General features: G+C 36.2%; 1 protein-coding gene across 2 annotated transcripts; it reads left to right on the forward strand.

Annotated features, from left to right (window-relative positions):
* Positions 1-165: 165 nt before the first annotated feature.
* On the forward strand, positions 166-19,032 carry LOC123549749 (transcription factor Sp1-like). 2 transcript variants are annotated; one of them, XM_053544954.1, is made up of 6 exons: positions 166-184; positions 5,071-5,224; positions 6,114-7,997; positions 8,343-8,426; positions 10,172-10,368; positions 11,201-19,032. In XM_053544954.1, exons 2-6 carry the CDS (start codon positions 5,098-5,100, stop codon positions 11,414-11,416), a joined length of 2,508 nt encoding a protein of 835 aa, XP_053400929.1. In that variant the 5' UTR covers positions 166-184; positions 5,071-5,097; the 3' UTR covers positions 11,417-19,032. The 2 variants fall into 2 exon arrangements, with proteins under 2 accessions (XP_053400929.1, XP_053400928.1); XM_053544953.1 differs by lacking the exon at positions 166-184 and adding an exon at positions 198-416.
* The last annotated feature ends 1,155 nt before the right edge of the window (positions 19,033-20,187 follow it).

Genomic DNA, 20,187 nt, shown 5'->3' on the forward strand with positions numbered 1-20,187 from the left:
ACTCTATTTTACAAGAACTTTTTTTGCTTGTATAGCATATTTTGGTACCAACACATCAAACAGATATCAACTTGAGATAGACATTGAATTCCACCTTTGCTTGATTAAAAATACTCATTGTTTATTGAACTGTCACGGGAAAGATATAACCCATGCACCGTTTAACTACTTCCGTGTAAACAAGGTGACGACGTCTTGGCATATTTTAAAACTTTTTAACAGTTTTTCATTTTTTTTTTCGGTAGTTTTGACTTTGTTACACTATTCAAAAATAAAGGATCATGTAAAAGGCGCCGTTTTAAGTATTGCTCTTTGAGGGACATGTCCAAAATGAGAACATGTAGATTTTTGCTGCGGATTTTTGCACTCGGCACAAAATAATCGCTAAAGGCTATGCAGTAGTAAATAAATTTGCTGTATGTTCTATATAAAATTAGCAGTCTTCTGAAGCAGTGGCACAAAGCCAGGCCAATTTTAAAATTTATTAGCCTTACGTTCTTGAAAGACTTATAAACCACATCAGAACACCTAGCTAAAAATGAATGTGTCACTTTATGTACCACTTTGGACACCTTATGTACCACATATATGATATATAGTAGATGATCATTTTTGTTTTGATTTGATGAAAATGTTTTATTTTATGTTACTTGAAATGTTTTTTTACTAAATTAAATGTTAACTGTCATAATTAATAAGGATAATTTATATGCACATAGGAATGTTAACAACATTCTATGGACTTAAGCTGATTAAATCAAAGTTGTTTTCACAGGTAATTATCACATATTGACAGTGCTACACAATGAGATACAATTACTATATAATATATAGGTGGTACATTAAGTGTCAAAGTGGTACATAAAGTGTCTGGTACATAAAGTGACTGGTACTATCTATAAATACTGCATGACACCCTTGCGAGTATTTTATGCAGGTGCGCGTCAGTGCATAAGAGTTTAAAAGCAGGAATGTACAGGAGAAATAAAGTAATACATAAAGTATTTGTGAGAATTTGAGACAAAGCTGATAGTGATAATAAAAAGGCGAAATGTACAGTAAAAGGATTAAAAACAGCCTGGTCACTCAGAAGTCCTGGCTTAGTTTGGTTACCCCTTGCCTAAACTGGTCCAGGGTAGGTGCTTGAGCAATGTCAGCCGGCAAAGAACTCCAGAGAATGATGGTAGCCGGGTAGAAAGAGAACTTGTAATAATTACAGGGTGTTTGAATTTGCCGGAAAGATAGGGAATGCATGTGTCTAGTGAGCCGGGTAGGAGGTAAAATATAAGATGGCATCGGCACTGCAACCAGTCCATGGACAATCTTGTAAAACATCAGTAGCCTGGCATCATTTCTTCTGTTTGCAAGGGAACGCCACCCCAATTGCTTTAACATGTGTGTGACACTGCTGTAATTTGAATAGTCACTGGTGACCCATCGAGCGGCCCTGCGTTGGACCATCTCGATTTTATGTATGTTGAGCTGTGTATGTGGACTCCACACTGAGCTGCAGTACTCTAGTTGTGGTCTAACAAGGGTTTTGTAGGCAAATTCCCTAATATTTTGCTGTTTGAAGGGAATATTGCGCTTAATGAAGTTAAGTGTTTGACCAGCTGTTGAAGTGACCTGGTTTATGTGTTTGTTCCAGTTTAGATCTGAAGTGATGCTAACACCAAGGTATTTTGCATCACTCACGGTTGCTAGTGTCTGCCCATGTAGTGTGTAAGTGGATTTGTAAGGGTGTTTAGACTTGGAAATATTAATCACTGTACATTTGGATGGGTTGAATTCCATGTCCCATGTGTGTTCCCATTTTTGTAACCTGGTTAAGTCCTCTTGCAGAGTATGTTGTTGTGTAACATTGTTGACTGTGATATAAACAGCAGTATCATCAGCAAATAACCGGACCTGTGAAACAATATTTTCAGGCAGGTCGTTTATGTATAGCAGAAAGAGAAGAGGGCCAAGGACAGAGCCCTGTGGGACACCAGATGTGACCGGGACCTCATCCGACTTATCACAATTGACTAAGACGGTACATAAGGTGTCGCATCCGCTAAAAATATTCAGCTCAGAGATGTTTATATGCTGTTGTGGATCTCTGAGCTGAGAGGAATCCTGTACTGAAACCTAACCAGGAATCATGCCAGAAGTCTGTCACATGACAATATCCTCAAATGAAATGCGATGAACTCACCATTTACTTAAAAATATTAATTTTCTGATCCATTTTTCTTTTGATCTGGTATAAAATAATCCATGCAACATAATTTGATCACAAGTTAAACACACAAGTTTCAATTTGGTACCCCTGTCTGCAATATTTTGTCTGCCATTGCATTTGTAACATGATCAGGGTACTCTTCATTTGAAAACCAATAGGCGGTATAGAATCGTTATTTACTGACCTTTTCTGAGAACTTAAACCTTCTAAGGTACGCTTTTTTATGAATTTTATCGAAAATGTTTATGATTAAAATAAATTCACAAATAGGTGAAATTTTGATCTTGATTTTCAAAAATAACCACATGCTCTGAACTCGGGTGTAAAATTATTTTTCACACCACTCGCCCTGCAGGACTAGTAGCCAGTAATATCTACTCGCCCGTAGTGAACAGCCACTCGCCCTAATAATTGACACTTTTAATACTGTCACTTTTATGAAAGGAGTATTATGTACAATAGTATTATTTCCCGAAAAATGTTTATTTTGAAAAGTGTCTAAAAAGTTTGGACACAGTAATCATCGTCCATCCACCCGTGTTGAAAGAGATGAAAAAAAAACGTAAAAGATTATCGGTAATTATTCAGTTGATAAACTAAGTAATTGACCTTGTTTTCATGATCAATTTACACCCCCTCAAAGAGCTAAAAGAAGTGTGTCAGTATTTTGACATCTGAAGTGAAGATCAAAGCGGTATTTTTGCTCGAGATTGTCATGGCATTACGTCATGTTTTGCGCCATGTGACACATCACTGTCTGATCGTACTGCATCGGTTCTTAAAATTGCTGAGAAATGGAAATCAATAAAAAGTTTCTTCTTTAATTTGTGTGCTATATCCCGTATAAAAGGTAAATGTGTCAAACTATAGTTACTATAGTGGATAATCTACCTCTGTGACCTATTTGCCCTCAAGGAATTTACATTATTGTTTGACAAAAAAAAACTTTTAAATTGTTGGTCAAAAAATACATGTACAGAGATTCATTTAAAACTTACTAAAAACCGCAATGACATCACATTGCTTTATTTTAAAATTGCATTTCTATTTACGTTCACGAGGTCACGTAACCTATTCTGCCGCACAAACAGAAATCTGTTTGCCAAAAATCGTTTTACTCCATATATTATAATTGCTGCCGCTTTTTCATTATTTAAGATTTTTTTATTCTGTTTTTTGTTCTTTCTGGTCAAAAGTCTGAATTTTATGCCCAGAGTATTCATCATTTATTTACTTTTAGAAAGAAATAAGTAACTAAGATCGCGCTGTTTGAATTTTTATAAATGATTATATGAAAATTCGACTGCTTTTATGGAATTTTGCCTACATTTCTGTAGATATCTTATTAAAATCATTATAGAATTCAAATAGTATTATTTCTCAAGAGGTGTTGAAAACTTGAAGCGAAAATGTTAAAAAATGAATGCACTACGCCACGTTTTTTGTGTACGTGTCGATGTAAATTAGATATTTAATACGATAGGTCGCACGTGCTTGTGGAATGGAAAATTACCGGCATGACGTTTTGATATCTTTATGATTCGCGGGTAAATTCCAGTCAATCCAGGCAGCGACTGAAACGTCTCAAAGTTTGTTGACGTTTTGGAGTTGTAATTTCTGAAGTTTGGTAAAGTAAGGACGTAAAAAACCACTCGCCCGATCGGTCGAGTATACAGCGAGGTCCACTCGTCCTATTCAGACTTTAACTCGCCAATGCAAGCGGGCGAGTGGAATTTTACACCCCTGGAACTGTTACATGACGTCATCAGTTTCTCACCAGAGACTGTGCGAGATGTTGCGGTTTGATACTAGTTAATTAACCAAAGGGGGTTTTGCCAAAACTTAATGGACACGACGATCAGAAAAGATAAACAGTGTGAGCTAAGATTTGGTAGCCAGAACTAAAGAACACCAAGAAAAGTAGTGGGTCATGTGGAGTGATTTTTTGTCTGACAGGTCAACACTATGCATTATATAATCAAATCAAAGTAATATGACTTCAAAACATACATATATATCTGAGGGGTCCAGTTGTTTTCAAGGAAATCCAATTTTGGGGACAAAATGCACTGGGTTGAAATGTTTTGGGGTCGAAATGTCTTGCATTCAACACTATGGAATATCTTTTAAACTGACAGCTTAAATGTGGGTATGAACGCATGAGTATTAACAAAAGTTTGTTTATTGTTCTATAAATGGAAAAAGTCTCCTTGAAAAAGCTACCAGAACGTCAGGTATAGGTAGATTTACACCAGGCTTACATAAAACTTGAAAATGCCACTTTAACTGGGAAAAAAATAGAGGATTCTTCCTTTCTGACACTATTCAGCTAGCTTGGAAGTGCTTTATTACTGATTTGGTACTATTTTACCTAAATTAGGCTGGAGAAAGTTGTGTTATTAAAAAAATATCAGTCTAGGAGGTATATCTCCTCCCCTTTCTGTCCTTGGCAATTTTCAGTTTTTTAAAAGTACTGAGCATAGGTTCTGATCTTTGAATATTAATATTAATGATTTTCTGTGAAGCTGTTGTCATGGTGATGTTACTTCCTATTCACTGCATGCTCGTACTGGCTTAAAAATTTTTAACGACAACTTTTTCCATTTTCTTTCCAATGTTTTATCTTTTAAAAGAAAAAAATCAGTTTTTCAATGTACTAAAAACTTTTGTTGGGTGGCTTTTGAGTGATGTGTAATTTTAGCAATCAATATATTCTGTTTTCACTGCAGAGAGAACTACTTCCTCTTGGCTAGGGGCGTCTTGTTAACTTCCAGCGAAAGTTTTAAAATCCACCACTAAATGTGAAAGTATATGATTTCTGGTCATGATTTTGCTTCTATTCACAGACTGAGAATGGTTGTTTGACTCGAGACATGGCTACTGACTACCTAACATGTGGTCAGTGTCTTAGAGAGTTTCCCTTGCAACGTATCACACTGTTCATACAGCACAAGAAACTTGACTGTGATGATGACACTGATGTACAGAATCAAGATCCTGGTGAGTGTTGCATACATTATGAAAATCCTGGGGAGTGTAACACACATGATGAAAAATAAATTGGCAGGTCTGACATATCAGGAAATTGGCTTAATTTCTTAAGGTTCAATATCAGTTGGAACTTTGGTGTTGACATTGTCAGTATGGGCGCAAGTGGAAAACAGTCATTTACTTAAATTAAAAACTCAGCTGCTTTTAAAATTCTTGCAAAGATACTATTTATTTTATATTATTGACCAAACTCCTTGCCGCTTCACTCATTGATCACTGCCAACACAATGTTTTTATCTAAAATTCAGCTAAGTGGGCTTCTTTTAGTTCTATAATTATTTAGTTATTTTTTCCCCAATGTTTTCGAAGTTAACACTTCTTTTAGCACAGGCGAATGTTCCATAATGAAAAAAAAAAAGATTCTGAATGAAAATAGGTATTTATTTACACGACCGTTAAGTATTCTGAAACGAAACTGAAAGTAAACAAACGAGTATGTCGACGTTAATCTTTGATGCCATTCACTATTTTAATGCTGCCATTTGACCCAAGCCGAAACAGATGGAGGCTTTTGAATATTTTCCTGCTGGCCAAGATATGTTATTGTCAAAATTTTGGTATAATATATTAATGTACAAGTTAATTTTTGAACCGATCATCACGTGATGAAACATGGTCACGTGAATGTTGTGGTGGCAGTGATCATTGAGCAAAGCGGTAAGGGAGATCACTGCGTCAGAGTTTGATTATTGACATGTATCTTGTTAGAACATTTTCTTACCCTTCTGTGTAAAATTATCGGCATTAATTTCTTACTTCATCATTTCACAATTTACTGAAATTTGCAAAAACCTCAAATGGTCTTATTTGCATTAAACTCATATTTTCATTTTTCCAGAATTGAAGTGTAACTACTGTCCACAGGGATTTATGACAGCATGGGCGCTCCTTGTACATGCTCAGCTCACTCACAATCTGAAGATATTTCTGGAAAAGGCTTCCAAATCGCTGCTTAACCAAGTTAAATTTTCACCTTCTGGCAAGGGAAGCAACTCTGATCCACCCAGTCTTTTTACAAGTGACAAGTCCATTCTTCAAGATAGAATCTCCAATACTGAAAAAATACCAGTAAGGCCTATAACTGAAAATTCTGAGAAGAGTCTAACTCCAGAACGAGGTAAAATAATTGACCAGTCTACAATTGTAAATGTTTCTCTGGCTTCAACAGTAGCCAGTCCAAACCAGGGTAAAATGGGCTCAAATATTCTAGTCACAAGAAATATTTTGACGGGCTCAAGAGAAGTTGGTGAAAAGACTGAACTCCAGCAAGGCCAGACATACTCAGAGAAAACTATGATAAGCAGTAATGCTGCTCCTTTATTTCAAACCCCACAAACCAGTGCAAGTCAGAAGTTAAATCTATTTCCTATAAATCAAACCAGTGTCTCTTTACTACCAAAGTTAAACATGTTGCCAGTCAGTGTTTCGTCTGGTCAAATAACAAGTAGCAGTTTCAGAGTCATTCCAACAGTGTTTGCTAGAACGCTTACTCAAACTTTACCGTCATCTACTGTTCAGTCTACAACAAATACGCTTGTGACAGTTTTAAAGAAGGAGGTCCCACAAAACTCTACAGTATTGATTGACAGTCTTAGTACAGATATTCAGAAAAGAACTCCGGAAAACACGACTGTTTTACTGCCAACCGCCATGACTGTGTCACCACAATCATCTACCAGGATGTCCCAACTAGAAACCAACTCAACCGATCCCTCACAACTTTCAAACTCAGCTGAAAAAACTAGTAACATTATGCCACTGGAAGTGCATGAAAACCGAAAAATAACAGAAGACATCCCGGTTACTCAGATCAGTGCATCAAACAGTCTCCCTCAACATACAAACAAAAAAGATAACACCCCGGATAACTGTATGGGCAGTATAGAGGTAGAGAATTCTTCTCCAGAGTGCTGCAACAGTCAGGGTTGTGGGGTGACTGTCATACCAGGTTCTCATGAGAATTTACAGGAATGTTGCAATGCTGTGTTGCCAAAGAAACGCAAGAGACACATGGAACAGAAGCACATGCCATTCTCATGGAGCTCAAGTCGCTATGCAAGAAGGAAAATGCTGTTTAGATCTATGTCTTCCAGTACAGGGAGATCAACAGCATCTCCATATACAGGGAGACCAACAGCATCTCCGTATATGCCAAAAACTTCAGCTGGGACTATTTTCATAGATTTGGAAGCAGATTCGTTAAATTCTGGAGATAAGCAAGCAGATGGCCAGGAAGGTACTGCATTTAAAGTGACACAATCGGCCACACCTGGTGTAAGAATTCTAGGGTCCAGCAGTTCATCAGTTCAGAGTACTGCAGTGTCAGTGAGCCAAAGCAAACCACATTCACTGATACTTAAACCTGGGGCTGTCTATTCTATCCCATTTACTTACAATGTGCCAACTTCAAAATCTGTTTCATCCACAGCTCTTCCTGTTTCAAGAGAAGCGCTTTCATTGGCTGAACCATTGCAGCTGACTGGTTCCTCCTCTACATTAACCAGTATATCAGAATTACCTACAATTACAACTGAAGAAGGAAACCAATTAAATCTTGGTGCTCAAGGCATATTTTCAAACCTTGATACAGCATTGGTGGGTCAGGCACTTCAGAATATTGGATTCAGACGGAATACCAGTTCTAAACCGTTTCAGTGCGACAAGTGCACCATGGCATTTAACCAGAGAATACATTTAAAGAAACATATGAGTAAACACACAGGTATTTTAGAAAACACACAGGTATGTTAGAACATATATTGAAGCTTACTTCCTCTCCCTTTTATATGATTCTGCAATTCTATTCTTTTACTCCATGGATTTGTAATTTTACTAGAAAATGCACCAGTGTTTGAAATAACACTAAAACCAGTTTAGATACAGATATTTAAACAGCAGCATAAATATCAGAATGCCAGTTGATCCATTATTCTCTAGACCAAGGTTAAACTCCTTGCCAAGGTTTACTCTGAGCAATTGTGAATACAGTTTTCTTTCCTATAGACATGTTTTCAGATAATTTGCAATTTGAAATGCTATATTTTGTTAATACATTCTTTGATTGTAGGTATAAAACCGTACAAGTGTGGAGAATGCAACTATTCTACTGTGGAGAGATCTCATCTCAAAGTGCATATCCGCATACATACTGGTAAGCTACCTCCACTCTTAAAGTCAGTATCTCCATCAGATATTAGGTACCTTCTCTGTGAAGATCTGATACTAAAAGTCTGTATCTGAATGTGGCTTACCCATAATTAGGACTGGGACGATTACTCGATTAATCGGATCCGATTCGGTTACCAGGTGAAACCAGTTTCAATTTTACAAAACCTCTAATCTGTCTCAAACAATAAACATCACGAATCGTACTTTATCTTTTTACATTTCTTAGGCTCGTAGTATAAATCCGCTAAAAGTTAGCCTAAAACACATTCAGCTTTGTCAATAATTTCGGATTTGCCTTTCATGATATGTTATACACCAAAATATGACTTATTAATTATCACATTGCTTGCAAACGATAAAGTCTGTAAGTTCCTAATGTAATCAGCTGCTAGAAGTACCTTGATACAGTTGTCAGGAAAGAAGTCAGCATTTTCAAAATGGCGGCCAATTTAGCGGTTTGGTTTGATTTCATACAGACGATTGACCGATTTCAAAATTTGAAATCATCCCAGCCCTACCCATCATGTATGCAGTACCATAATGTATTCAGTATACATACCAATAAGCCACATTCACTTCAGATGTCTGTATCATACAGGTATGTATTTAAGCCATGTTTAACACCAGAGTGTATCTGCATTCATACTAGTGAAATAGAAAAAAAAGGAAACTCCACAGGTTGCTCAACAGAACAAAAATGAAAATGTTGCAGGCTCAGTTCGATTGGGCCTTTTCATGGACTGTAGTGAAAATGGATGCTAACGTCCACACTCTTTAGCCACGGGTTGAGTAGAACTCAACTCAACATTTGGTAAGTCAAATTCACTCCCAAAATCCATATTGGCATGCATGCTTGTAAACCGTCAGCTCCTCTGCTTCCATTAACAGACAACAGAACTTGTATTCATGATTACTCATTACTTTTTTCCGTAACAACTTCATATAAATTTAAAATGCGTTAAATATATATGTACATTTTGTAAATCATCCGTTTAATTTAATACAAGTTTGAAAGTTTAGTGGGTAATTATTTTATTATTATCATAATTTTTCCACCTGTTAGTACAAAAGGGAGTAAATATTCCCTTATGACGTTGGACACAATTGATTCTGCCTTTGCAACCAGTGTAGATCATGATCAGCCTGCATATATGTGCAGTGTGATCATGAGCTGCACACTTCATTATTCAGTTTGTATCTCTTTGGTATTCACCCCTTTTAACAGTTAATAGTACTGTCCAAATTGAAAAAATGGACAAGTTTATGATACGAATAGAGCAAGATAAGGGTTAACAACAGACATGTGCTTATAGCCAGTTATACTTCACCATTTTACCAAAGGTTCTGGTTGAGCTATAAGTATAAGTAAACAGTCTAGTATACTACGTCCCTTGTCTTTCATCAACATTTTGAATCAAATTGAAAAAAAAAGATGCAGATACACCTAACTTGGTCAGAAACATCCACTTATTGACTGTCAAGTTTTGTTTAATTGGTTTTGCTTGACTGCACTCATGGGCAAGCTGAAAATTGAGAAACAAATCTTCTGAAAGACTCTTTCTTTAATGAAAGAAGTATAAAAGCTTTGCTCAGCCAAGATTTTTATAGATATCTTAACATTGTAAGGCACTCTAGATAACCAGCTCTCCTGTGTTTGGGGTGCTCTGTGCTTTCTGGGCAAATCTACACTTACCTTTTATGCTATAGTAGCTCTTTATGTTCATTCAGGTGAAAAACCATTCAAATGTACATATTGTGAGTACGCAACAGCTCAGAACAGTACGCTGAAGATACATCTGAAACGTCACCATGGCGGCAAAATGTTCCAGTGTCAGTCTTGTGAGAAACAGTTCACTCAGGAGGAGCAACTCAAGGGACATGAATGGGAACATGGTACCAAAGTAGTTACTTCCCCTGAACAGAAGGTATTTTATGTTCAAATGCCACTCTGCAAGTTTCAGTCAAATTGGCTGAGGTAGACAAGGTTGTGCTTATATATTTAGCACATAATATATGTAGTGTTTTATTCTAATTTTTCTCCATATATATGTCATCTTTTAAAGGATTTCAACAGAACTTGGTAGAAATCTTAACTGTTATAGGGAAGTATGGCCCTGCAGGTTTCAGTGAAATTACTTAAGGAAGGATAGTTTCATGGCCTTTGCTCTTATAGATATTGCATATATGAAGTGTTTTTATTCCATTTTCTGTTTGTCCTGAGTCATATCTGAGACATGGTTTGAAGGATTTCATGAAAAGTTTCAGTTGGATTGCCAGACAGAGACAAGAGTTATGTCCCTATCAAAGACATGATTAGGAGTATTTTGATAAAGTACTATGAAAATGTTAACTGTTATTTGGAAATGTGGCCCTGTAGATTTTGGTGCAATTGTTTGAGGAACACTAAAGTGATGGCCCTGTGTACTTACATAATGTTTACTGAAAAGTGTATTTCTTTGCATATGGTATAGATCCATTTTTGCTATGAGAAATTGTGACCAAATCTGTTCCTAGAGTTTGATGTCATGAACATTTCTCATCCGATCTTCACCAAACTTGAACAAAATGTGTTTGCCAATAAGTCTTCGGCCAAGTTTGTTTCTAGCCAATTCGACCCAGGCACTTTGGAATTATAGCCGTTAAATTACCGATAGGCTGCCTTTGTATGTATGTAAAGCACTTTTGAACATGTTACGAAAAGGGTGCCATATAAGTCAGGTATAATAATAAAAACTCACAGTTTATGTATTCTTTCAGACATCAGATGTGAAATCAGCTGCTCAGACAACCAGCCCAATGCTTACAGCCCCATCAGTAAGTCAGACCAGCAATATCCAGGTTTCTGCTCAATCTCTTAGCACATACTCTTCACTGGAGGAGGTAAAAACTTGCCAAACCACCAATCAACATCAGGAATCTGGTAATATGGACAACTCCTCTGAAGAAACTGTCAATCAGACGAAAGATGCCTAATTAATAAAAAAAAGAGCTTTTACCTAATACAATACTGTGAAATGATTTAATTTTGTGGGCACAACATTTAGCAGTTTTGACAAAACAGCTTTTTCATTGGGGATATAGGTTCATGGATTTCAGTCATAAAACATGCTATAAATACAAATAGGGAAATTTAAATGTTCATTTGGATAAAATTTCCTGAGCAACAATGAAATCAGTGAAATTTAGGCCCCACAGATATTATTGATTTCACAGTGTGTTCTGAATTTGATAATGATGAAATATTATGATTTTTGACAACTTTTTGGAAAATATACATACAAGCTGTGCTTATTGTATATAATGTTAAATCTTCTTTGGAAAAGTTTGTTTTAAAGATCAGTTCAATCTAAAATGATCAATAATTTCATACCGTACAAGATCAGAAAAGAGGAATCATTTGAACGAAGCTGTGTTTAGAGACATACCCCTTCTCAAAATGAACGTTTAGTATATTTTTTTAGTGACTGTAAGTTTGTTATGCAGGCAGTTGTCAAACATTCTAACAGAACCAGATTTGTTTTCTTGTTAAACAAAGAAGAACTCAACTGAGTGTTGTTGTGCAACAAAAGGCTTTTTTGTGCATCACAGTTATGATGTCATAGCACCGGACGTCATGGCAACGTACTGAAAAAGAAAACAACAGAAAACAAGCCAGTATTTGGCGGATGTTATCAAGGATATTGATGATAATGATAGTAATTCTGATATTGTATTAGAATCTAAATATGAGCTGCCCCATGAGAATACCAACATAGTGCATTTGCTACCAGCATGGATCCAGACCAGCCTGCACATGCAAGCAGTCTGGTCAGGATACATGCTGTTTGCTTTCAAAGCTTATTGCAATTAGAGAAACCGTTAGCAAATGCTGGTTGCAAATGCACTTTGTTTGTTTTCTCATTGTGCAGCTCAATTACTAGTATTTAATAATATATCTCAAACAGTGATTTTTGTCTTGAAAGAAATCATTGATTGTTGTTCTCATGCGTACTATTATGCCATTTGTTCTATACCCTCTGGATGTAATTCTTTTGCATTTGAACTCCAATAATTTTATTCAGCGACATATCACTGTTATAGATATATTATCTCTTAAACATAATTAATTACATCAGACAGTTAGTCTGTATGATGAAGATTGATATAAAAGTGCTCTCGTTTAGTTATATTTATTTTTTTGTGTATATTTAATTTCTGTGATAATTTTGAAATGGTTATAGTGGTTGATGGATATCTAACAAAAAATAAGCTTTTAAATTAATTTTGCTCAGTTGTAAATAAGATATTTATGAAGTGTTCTGCTTTGGTTTTTTATGTTGTATACATGACTGTGCTATTTACATTTTTTTTATATATATTAATGTTAACATTAACATGATTTTGCTAATTTTATTAACCCTTACCCTCCTAAATTTCTATAATGAACTTGTCCATCTTTCAATTTGGACAGTATCATTGACTGTTAAAAGGGATGCTAACCACAGAGATACTGACTGAATGGCGAACAATGCAGATCATGATCAGACTGCACAGATGTGCAGGATGATCATGATGTACACTGGGCGCAAAGGCAGAATCAATGTGTCCAGCATGATAAGGTTTAACAAGATTTAGAAACAATTACCAACTCTCTTTTTACCTATAGAGAGTTGCTAGGACACATTTTCTGACAAACAGCCTTGACATTGAGGTGCATGTATCAGGATTCAATTTTTGGTATTTTGCATTGAATATCTGTTGAAACTGTTTGCTATGTATGAAAAGTACAATCTATTATTATGACATGCTGCTTGGAACTTAGGCAACATGTATGTGGGATTTATCTATCACATAACTATCAAACAACAAAGCCAAGTTGACAAAAAAGCTTTAATTAGAAGTTCTATGAATCAATTTCATCTGGAGTATCACTTGACAAAAAAATGCAATGCCCTAATTTATATTGGAATTTTGCTCCATTGTACACGCAGCCTCGAGAGGTTTTAATAAGTAGGTAGGAAGGTAATGTTTTGAAGAATCTATATTTGTGAATTGTTTAGTTTTTAATGGACTTTTTAAATATCTCAAGACGGTATAAAACTTGCCAAGGTGGGTAACTAGGGACCAAGTTTGCTATCATGCAATTTGAAAACAGGTGCTTCAGATGCAGTCAATTTAGTTGTTACATACCTATAAATGAGCCCCGCCATAAGAAAACCAACTAGTGCATTTGCGACCCGCATGGATCCAGACCAGCTTGCGCATCCATGCAATCTGGTCAGGATCCATACTGTTCTCTTTCAAACCCTATTGCAATTAGAGAAACTGTTAGTGAACAGTATGTATCCTGACCAGACAGTGCAGATGCGCAGGCTGGTCTGGGTCAATGCTGGTTGCAAATGCACTATGTTGGTTTTCTCATGGTGTGGCTCAAATATGCTACGAAGATATAAACTCTCCTTTTGTTTGCATTCTGTCAATGGCCTAAATATTCTGTTTTAAAGATTGCATGACAGTCAGTATTTTACAGTTTTTGACAAAACTCGAATGACATTGATAGTAAAATTTCAGACATTAGTACTTAAGGGCATTATACTATAGTGCAATTCACAACTCTGACTAAATGTTTTATGGTTCTTCCTTATACTGAATCATTTTAAGTTTGTGTCTGTTTTTGTTATATATTTTTAAATTGCTGGTAACTTACTATGGACAAACTATTCATGTTTTGTTCACATGAGTATTAGATGATCATTTATTTTTATGCCCCGCTTCGAAGAAGGAGGGGTATATTGTTTTGCAGATGTCGGTCGGTAGGTCGGTCGGTCTGTTGGTCGGAATGTAGACCAATCGGTTTCCAGATGATAACTCAAAAACTCTTGGGCCTAGGTTCATGAAAGTTGATAGGGAGGTTGGTCATCACCAGCAGATGACCCCTATTGATTTTGAGGTCTGTATGTCAAAGGTCAAGGTCACAGTGACCCTGAATAGTAAAACAGTTTCCGGATGATAACTCAAGAACGCTTAGGCCTAGGGTCACAAAAGTGACCCCAATTGATTTTGAGGTCAGTATGTCAAAGGTCAAGGTCATAGTGACCAGGAACAGTAAAATGGTTTCCAGGCAATAACTCAAGAACGCTTAGGCCTAGTATCAGGAAAATTGATAGTTAGGTTGGCCATGACCAGCAGATGACCCCTATTGATTTTGAGGTCATTAGGTCAAAGGTCAAGGTCACATTGGCCAGGAACAGTTAAACGGTTTCTGATCTTCTTGTCCAAAACCATAGGGCCTAGGGCTTTGATATTTGGTATGTAGCACAATCTAGTGGTCCTCTACCAAGATTGTTCAGATTATTTCCCTTGGGTCAAATATGGCCCCACCCCGGGGGTCACATGGTTTATATAGACTTGTATAGGAAAAAACTTTGAAAAACCTCATGTCCAAAACCACAGGGCCTAGGGCTTTGATATTTTGTGTATGAAATCATCTAGTGGTCCTCTACTAAGATTGTTAAAATTATTCCCCTAGGGTCAAATATGGCTCTGCCCTGGGGGGTCACATGGTTTACATAGACTTATATAGGGAAAAACTTTGAAAATCTTCTTGTCGAAACCACAAAGACTATGGCTTTGGTATTTTGTAATGTAGCATCATCTAGTGGTTCTCTACCAAGTTTGTTCAAATTATCCCTCTAGGGTCAAATATGGCCCCACCCCAGGGGTCACATGGTTCATATAGACTTGTATAGGGAAAAACTTAGAATCTTCATGTCCATAACATACATCATTCAAATTTGAACCACATGTATAGTTTTGAGTGGCAAGATGAACCTTGACATGAGTTGACCTTGATCTTGACCTAGTGACCTGCTTTCACATTTCTCAAGCTACAGCCTTCAAATTTTGACCACATGCATAGGTTTGTTTACCGAAAAAAACTTTGACCTTGTTATTGACCTAGTGACCTACTTTCACATTTTTGAAGGTACAGGCTTCAAATTTGGACCACATGCATAGTTTTTTGTTCCGAAATAAAATTTGACCATGATTTTGACCTAGTGACCTACTTTCACATTTTAGGTTAATAGGTTAAAGGTCAAGGTCAGATTAAACCAGAATGGTAGAACTTTTGTTTAAAGTGAGCATATAATTTCTGTTACTTGTGCAATTACTGAATGCATCAAGGGGGGCATTTCGTGTTCGACGAGCTCTTGTTCAGTTAGAATTATGTTTGTATTTTCTGAGTATATACTGTTAAAATCCATGAAAACATGAAAAATGATTGGAAGAGTGCAGGAACAGTGTTAACATACAGCTGCTGTATATACATACTGGGGTAAGGTCAGTTGAAGCATTTAGACAAAGCACTGTATAGAAACTTTTTTAAGGTTGGCCTAACACATTTCAGTTGTAAATTCTGACAGACCTTATATAAATGTTTGATAAAATCCAGGAACTCTGCTGAGTAAACATAATTGAGTGGTAGCCCCATGTGGTTCTGGGACGATCTGTGTATGAAAAGAATTAGAACCACTGCCTTACCCTTGCATGATCGTAAGAGGCGACTAATAGGGTTTTAACACTTGGTTTTGCAGTAACTCTGTGATTCCAGCAGGTATGCAGATTTTGATTCCATACCTCGTGTTTTTATTTCAATGTAAATGAGATGTGGAACCAAAATTTGTAGTCCTGTTTGGTGCCATATAACCTATACTGTGTTGGTGCGCCGTAAAGTCCAAATAAATAAACAGATAATTGAGTGGTAAAATCAAGGAACTTTGCAGTAACTAACATGACATAACTAACATAACTGCCTTTTTTGACATAATTGGGTAAAAATGTTTGATGCAAAGGTGCAACAGGATAGGATGTTTCTTCATGTGTTCCCTACAAGGCAATCATTGGTTGGTGAAATGTTTTGTAAATACAGACTAAAATTAACTCATTTTGCATATAATTCACAGAAATAACCTGAAAGAACTGTCAGTTGACAGTCCACTGCTAAAAAAGAAAGAACAGACCTTTTAAGTTTTCAACTTCAAGGCAAAATAATGGAAAAAAAAGTTCTGCAAAAATGTTTTCTTTCTTCAAAAAAAAGACATAGGTACTGATTTCTCTTGACAGACTTGGGTATCAATTTCTCTTATGACTTAGGTACCAGTTTCTATTAAAAAGACGGGATGAATTTTGCTTGAAAGACAAAGATACTTATTTCTATTGAAAGAAGTTTCTGTCAATTTCTGTTGAAAGAATCATATAATTATCAATTTTTTTTTGAAGATAAAGACACTAATTTCCCGTAAGTACATTTGTGTCTATTCAAAGAGGTAGGTACCAATTTCTCTTCATAAACATAAAGATCAGTTTCTCTTGATAGACTAAGATACCAAATTTTTCTTGAATAATATCAGTTGCTCTTCAAATACATAGGTATTAGTTTCCCTGAAAGAAGTAATGTATTTCATTGCATATTTTGTGTAGGCAACAAAGGGGGGTAATTAAAGAATATACTTCAGAGGGAGATAATTTTTACTGGAAAAAAGAAGTTCGGCACTGTGAGTGATACAGAGAAATATTTCGCTGATATTTGTCAATATTTCACCAGGTAGTATAAAATAAATACCTGTAGTAACCTATTTTTAAAATTAGTTAAATGAATTTTGATCTTAAGGTTGTGGACAATTGGATATTTCTGTGCAATTACATATTAAAGTGACCATTTTGCTTGTTTGTTGTATTTAATTTTGTTCTATGTTTTATACGCTTTTCATCAATTTTGTAATAGTATAGATAAACATAAAAATCCACTGTGATATTGATTTAAATTTTGTTTATGAATTCAGATTTTCACAGTATGTCAATGTTCTAAATATATAGAAAGTTTTGTTAATAATTGAGTCCAATGCTCCTTGTATTTTTTTGATATGAGCCATGCCATGGGAAAACCAACATAGTGGGTATGCGACCAGCATGGATCCAGACCAGCCTGCGCATCCGCGCAGTCTGGTCAGGATCCATGCTGTTCGCTAATAGTTTCTCCAATTCCAATAGGCTTTAAAAGCGAACAGCATGGAGCCTGACCAGACTGCGCGGATGCGCAGGCTGGTCTGGATATATGCTGGTCGCATACCCACTATGTTGGTTTTCTCATGGCACGGCTCATATATTCATATCTAATTTTAGTTAGTTACAGCCAGTGAAAAGAAAAACATAAGGTATCGTGAGTAATGGGAACTTGAATTTCAACTGAAAGTATTTACAAACAAATTTGACTTTTTAATTGTATACAGCATACCTTAATATTAAGAACCGTTTGACCTAGAACTTTCAAACTTCATAGGGTGGCAGCGCTTATGGAGTAGACGACCCCAATTGTCAAAGGTCAAGGTCACAGGGGCCTGAACATGGAAAACCATTTCTGATCAATAATAGGGCTGGGACGATTTCAAAATTTTGAAACCGGTTAATCGTTTGTATGAAATTGAATTGAGCCGGTTAATCGGCCGCCATATTGAAAATGCTGTTTGGTGTATTTTATTTAAGATATATCACGACAGGCTAATCAGAGGCTATTGATGATGTTGGTGTTTTTTAGCGGAAAAATACTGCTAGTCTACATGCTGGTCAAAGAAGTGTATACATGCATTAATATAAATTTTATTGGGATAGTTGGATGTTTATTGTTTGAGAGCGATTAGCGGTTTTGCTAAATTAAAATTGGTTTCACCTAGTAATCGGATCGGATCCGATTAATCGAGTAATCGTCCCAGCCCTAATCAATAGCTTGAGAACCACTAGACCCAGAATGTTGAAACTTCATAGGATGATTGGACGTGCAGAGTAGATGACACCTAATAATTTTAGGGTCACTCTATTAAAGGTCAAGGTTGCAGTGGACAGAACATTGAAATCCATTTCCGGTTAATAACTAGAGAACCATTTGACCTAGAACCTTAAGACTTCATAGATTGATAGAACTTAAATTTTAGATGACAGTTATCATTTTTTGGGTCACTTGAGTTAAGTTCAAGGTCACAGGGGCCTGAACATACAAAACGTTTTCCAGTCAATAACTTGAAAACCACTTGACCCGGAATGTTAAAACTTAACAGGATGATCGGACATGCAGAGTAGGGGTCACTCGATCAAAGGTACCCCGAGTATGAATGAGTAACTGTGAATATGATGTATGTTAGGCTTTTTCCGTTTTGTTTTAATTATATTTTGTTTGCTGTTGCTGATTTTAGGGGTATATTTTATCTGCTCAGACAGAAATGGTTTGTGGTATTAATTCAAAAGTATAAACATTGACTTACTGTTAATTCATTTAATTTCATGGGCTTAAATTAACACAGAATCCACAAAATATTAGTTCCTCATGAAAATTAATGATTTTACAGGATTTTGGCTTTAATCACCTCTGATGCTTGTTTCTGAATTTTCATAGGTGATGGTATTGGGTGTGGAAGCTCAAAGATAGATTTTTATTTTGGTTTCAGTGTCATAAAGATAATGTCCCGATACGTTTTTGTCCCATTTTGTTGTTTTTGTTTACTTAAATGTAAAAGTTGTTTTACATATTAATTGTAAAGCATTTTTTTTTTTTTTTTTTACGAAAACTTTTTTACTCACCAGAGCACAAAGTGCTCAAGGTGAGCTTTTGTGACCGCCCTGTGTCCGTCGTCAGTCGTCTTGTCGTCGTCATCAATTTGACTGTTAACACTCTGGAGGTCACAATTTTGGCCCAATCTTAATGAAACTTGGTCAGAATGTTACCCTCAATAAAATCTTTTACGAGTTTGATATTGGGTCATCTGGGGTCAAAAACTACGTCACCAGGTCAAATTTAAGGAAAAGCTTGTTAACACAGTAAGAGGTCACATTTATGACCCTATCTTCATGAAACTTGGTCAGAATGTTTGTCTTGATGACCTCTAGGCCAGATTTGAATCTGGGTCATGTTGGGTCAAAAACTAGGTCACCCTGTCAGATCAAAGGAAAAGCTTGTTAACACTCTAGAGGCCACATTTATGACCCTATCTTCATGAAACTTGATCAGAATGTTTATCTTGATGATTCCTAGGCCAAGGATGGATCTGGGTCATGTCGGGTCAAAAACTAGGTCACTAGGCCAGATCAAAGGATAATCTTGTTAACACTTTAGAGACCACACTTTAAGTTTGAAACCCATGAGAATTAGTTAGAATGTTTGTCTTGATGACCTCTAGGTCAGGTTTGAATCTAGGTCATTTGGGGTCAAAAACTAGGTCACCCGGTCAATTTAAAGGAAAAGCTTGTTAACACTCTAGAGGCCACATTTATGACCCTATCGTCATGAAACTTAGTCAGAATGTTTATCTTCATGGTCTTTAGGCCAGGTTTGAATCTAGGTCATGTCGGGTGAAAAACTAGGTAATTAGGCCAGATCAAAGGAAAATCTTGTTAACACTCTAGAGACATGATTTTAAGTTTGAAACCCATGAGAATTAGTCAGAATGTTTTTCTTGATGACCTCTAGTTCAAGTTCGAATCTGGGTCATGTGGAGTCAAAAACTTGGTCACCCAGTCAATTTAAAGGAAAAGCTTGTTAACACTATAGAGGGCACATTTATGACCCTATCGTCATGAAACTTGGTCAGAATGTTTATCTTCATGACCTTTAGGCCAAGTTTGAATCTGGGTCATGTGGTTCAAAAAACTAGGTCATCCAGTCAAATTAAAGGAAAAGCTTGTTAACACTCTAGAGGTCACATTTATGACGCAAT

Source organism: Mercenaria mercenaria, chromosome 6, assembly GCF_021730395.1.
Source record: "Mercenaria mercenaria strain notata chromosome 6, MADL_Memer_1, whole genome shotgun sequence".
Lineage (NCBI taxonomy): Eukaryota > Metazoa > Mollusca > Bivalvia > Venerida > Veneridae > Mercenaria > Mercenaria mercenaria.